Raw genomic sequence first — 3,871 nt, forward strand, 5'->3', positions numbered from 1 at the left:
CCATCATGACCTTCAACCGATCCAGGAGGAGCGGCAGAAAGTTCTTCAGATGTTTTGGTCTCAACATTTGTGTTCTTCAGAACCTCAGAGGTCAGGTGCGATCTGGATCCAGACAGAACAACATTTTCATCCACTAAACCTCTAAACTGAAAGCAGTTTATGTCACTGATGGATGCTGGAGGAGATGAAGGACGACTCCTTTAACCGAGAAAAGACGGGAACTTCTTCTGATGGAAACATTTATCCACTAAAACTTCTCTACTTTCAAATCTGGATAAAAACCTTGAATTAGAAACTAAATAATTTCCTCAATAATTTTCTTCATAAAAGGAAGTCTGAGAGTTTTCACCCCCCTTTCACCATGTTGCTGGAATTCATTTGGCTGTTCTGCATTTATGAACATTATGCTCAGTGAACATCACATCCAGTGTTCCCTCTAAGTTGCACACGTGAGCAGTTGCGCACTGCTCCCACGCCCGTTGCACACAGAAAATCTGTTCTGCGCACAACATAAAATGTATTCTAAACTTAAAATGATAGGATCATATAAGACATGCATTCTTTGTCACTTTCAATGTAATTCAGAGACTGACAGGTGATCAAAAACAGATGCTTGAACGTGTGCGCGGCAGCGGGGGTGGGGGTGCACGCACAGCATACAACGCACTGGAGAAGTGAGGACAGGTGATCAGGTAAACTTAAGTCCCAAAGCAGGAGACTTGTTCTTACTTTTGTGTCATCTGAGTAGTAAAATGCTAATTAAAAATGTTGCATGATTTAAAGGGAAAAAAGTCCTCTCTAAAATGTGTAGCTACATGTTACACATGTTTCAGACAATTATCCCACCCAAACCACATGGCTTCTCTCCAGAGCAGTGCTGAAGATGCATGCTATCATAACATTTAGAAAAGATTACTGGAATGCTCTTCTTTCTAGTGTTTAGAAAAATATCATCAATCGGCTGCAGCTGGTTCAAAACTCGACTGGACGCCTTTTAACCAGGACCAGAAAGGAGCACATCACTCCAAATCTGAAATCTTTGCTCCCAGTCAGCTTTAGGAATAGCCCTAAGGTTCTTTTATTTGTTTATAAAAGCTTAAATAGAATTGATCCTTCATTTTTATCAGGTTTACCTTTAGTTAATGACCCCCCCAGAGCCCTCAGGCCCTCAAGTGAAGGCCTGCTGGTGGTTCCAAAAGTCAGAACTAAAACACATTTCAGCTCTGTGGACCTCCTGCCTGAGAATGTGAGGGTTTCATCCACTGTGGAGGTTTTTAAGAAAAAAATGTAAACAAATTTTATTAGTAAAGCTTTTACGCAGTTTTTATGTTCCTACTTGTTTTAATTTGATGTTATAAATTGTATTGATTGATTAATGTCATTATGATTGTATGGGTGGGATGTGTGTACTGAGTTTGTATTTGTTCCTATTTATTTCATAGTATGTTTGCTATTTTAATTACTATTTCTATCTTTCTTTTATTTATTATGGAAAGCATTTTAAGATGCTTTGTAGCAGGAAAAGTGCTAAACAAATAAAGTGGAATTTGAATTTATTCCCGGACAACAGGAGCAGGACCCACTTCCAGAATGTTTCTTATTTTTCATTGTAATTGTTGGAAATCACTTATATTAAACACAATTTGATGAAAATTAGCTAGTTTCATTCTTTTAATAAACTACATGACGTGTTAAGACCTGAGATTTCAGACAGTTGAAATACAGACGTGCTGCAGAGTGAACCCCAGTGTTGCTCACGGCGGTCGAAGGAACGATCAGTGAGTTTCTGTGTTTGCTCAGTGACACCAAAAATTAGAGGGAAAGGTAATCACATCCGTTATTGGGATGGAATACATTAAAATAGAATCTGCATTTTAAGGAAATCATTTGAACAGTTTTAGGGAAGCTCAATTTTTTTGGTTTCAGTCTGACAATCACCTCATTGAATAGTTTCATCATGATTAATAATTACTCCATTTCCTTTAATTAACTGTACTTAAATTACATTGCTGACAGCAACATTTAATAACAAATCAAATTTTTTTGAAGACAAACTTTTAATTTGAAAATTAAATTGCTAATAAACCACGATAATCCTCGTTTCAGTGTTTAAACTGAACAGTTATTGTCTGAGCAGCAGGATGTATATATTTTATCATCATTTTTGTTTCTTCAATAACCTGAACCGAAAAATGCTGGTTCTCGTTTCAGAGAACATAAAAGCTTCCAAGTCTCACCTTCCCCTCGTAGATGATGAGCAGGGAGGAGGAGTAGAAGCGGTAGGATGCCTGCTTCTCCAGCACCTCCTTCAGACGGCGGAGCTTATTCAGGATTGGCTCAAAGAGGTCCTGCCTCAGACACCTCCCGTTGTGCAAGTACTGGTAGAGTGCCTGGCGAAAGCCGTCGCTTGACAGGCCGCGGCCGTAGTACTTGTTCCTGCAAAGGTAGTGGCCGGTGCTGGGCTGGTACACCTGCAGAGGGGGGCAGATGTTAGCAGACAGACGGAACGAGAACCCACAGCCACTGCCAACATGGCGTCCTCACCTGCATGCCACACACTCGGACCCCCAGCGTGGCCGACGTGCTCTGCTCACATTTCTTCATCTGTCTGGCCGCCTTCTCCTCGGAGGCGTCGTCTCCATGCTGCCGCGTCCCCATCTTCAGGTCCAGGATGCAGGGGTACGAGAAGTGATGGACCACGTTCTCCAACAGCAGGAACTCTGGGTCCCAGTTAAGGACTGAACCAAGTCTGAACAACAGGCAGAGTCACAATAAACCCAGACAGAGCAGTGAAGAGCGGGTGAGCGGAGGCAGAAGGTGAAGTGAGTGCTAACCACGGTCTATGGCAGCTGTGAAGCTAAAGATCAAAACATGAACGTTGACCACACAGAAGCCTCCTCTGAGCTCCAGAGTCTCAGCAGCACGCTGTACCGTGCAGGCAATGGAGTAACTCCACCGCAAATCACTCCTCACTAGTGATGGAAATTTTGATTCCTTTTACTGACTCGAGTTTTAACGAGTCACTCCCCAAAGTGAATCGAATCATTTGAGTCATGTACCCAGAGAGTGCAAAGTAAAATATGTTAGGTCCAAATTCATATGACTAAATTAATTATGAAAAAATTAAAACTAATCATTGCATTGTGGGACAGAAAAAAATAATTATTTAAAATTAAAAAAACATTAATTTGTATGTATTAATAACTCAAATTAGATTTATGGAAAAGTGAAAATATATTAAATGTAAACAAGAGAAAATATTGTTATAAGGTAGACAAAGAGCAGAAATCAACTGAGTTTCTGAGTTTTGTAGTTTTATTACATTATTGGAGCAATTAAATTAGCAAGATTGATAAAAAGGTCAGTTTATATTTTTAAAAAGTGGTGGAATTGATTAATAATCTTTTATTTGCTTTGCAATACATAAAATGAAAAAATGAATTTAATAATATGGCAGCAGACCATGAGGGCAAAGCAGCAGCTGAGCAGAGGAAGCAGCTCCTCCCGGTCAAACAGACTGACGAGCTAAAGCTAAGCTAATGCTAAGCTAAAGCTAAAGCTCCAGCACAATGGACAGAGCGAGCACTGAGGTCCCCCATTGGAAATGCATTACTTCCTCTCCTCCTGAAAGTAGGCCGCTGCTTTCACCGTCAATTCCTGAAACGGATACCGCCATTTGGAAACAATCTTCAGCGATTGGTCTGAGTCATAGCTGAGTCATGGAATCTACAGCAGTGGTCCCCAACCACCGGGCCGCGGACCGGTACCGGGCCGCAGACCCAATGCCACCGGGCCGCGGAAGAATTTAGGGACGTTTTTTTTTTTGAGTCAGAAATCTTTTATTTTGAAAATCAACCGGATTCTCTCGATT

The 3,871-nt window shown here is 40.9% G+C and overlaps 1 protein-coding gene across 2 annotated transcripts in view; it reads right to left on the minus strand.

Moving 5' to 3' along the window:
• The window catches only part of ip6k1 (inositol hexakisphosphate kinase 1), a gene marked incomplete in the record, with an annotated part of 36,982 nt that overhangs the window by 2,780 nt on the left and 30,331 nt on the right, over positions 1 to 3,871 (minus strand). For both annotated transcript variants that reach the window (XM_024263646.2, XM_024263647.2), the window contains 2 exon segments: positions 2,238 to 2,471; positions 2,545 to 2,720. In XM_024263646.2, the coding sequence (XP_024119414.1) occupies positions 2,238 to 2,471; positions 2,545 to 2,720 (410 nt within the window).

The sequence above is a fragment of the Oryzias melastigma genome, unplaced genomic scaffold (assembly GCF_002922805.2).
Source record: "Oryzias melastigma strain HK-1 unplaced genomic scaffold, ASM292280v2 sc00246, whole genome shotgun sequence".
Taxonomy (NCBI): Eukaryota; Metazoa; Chordata; class Actinopteri; order Beloniformes; family Adrianichthyidae; genus Oryzias; species Oryzias melastigma.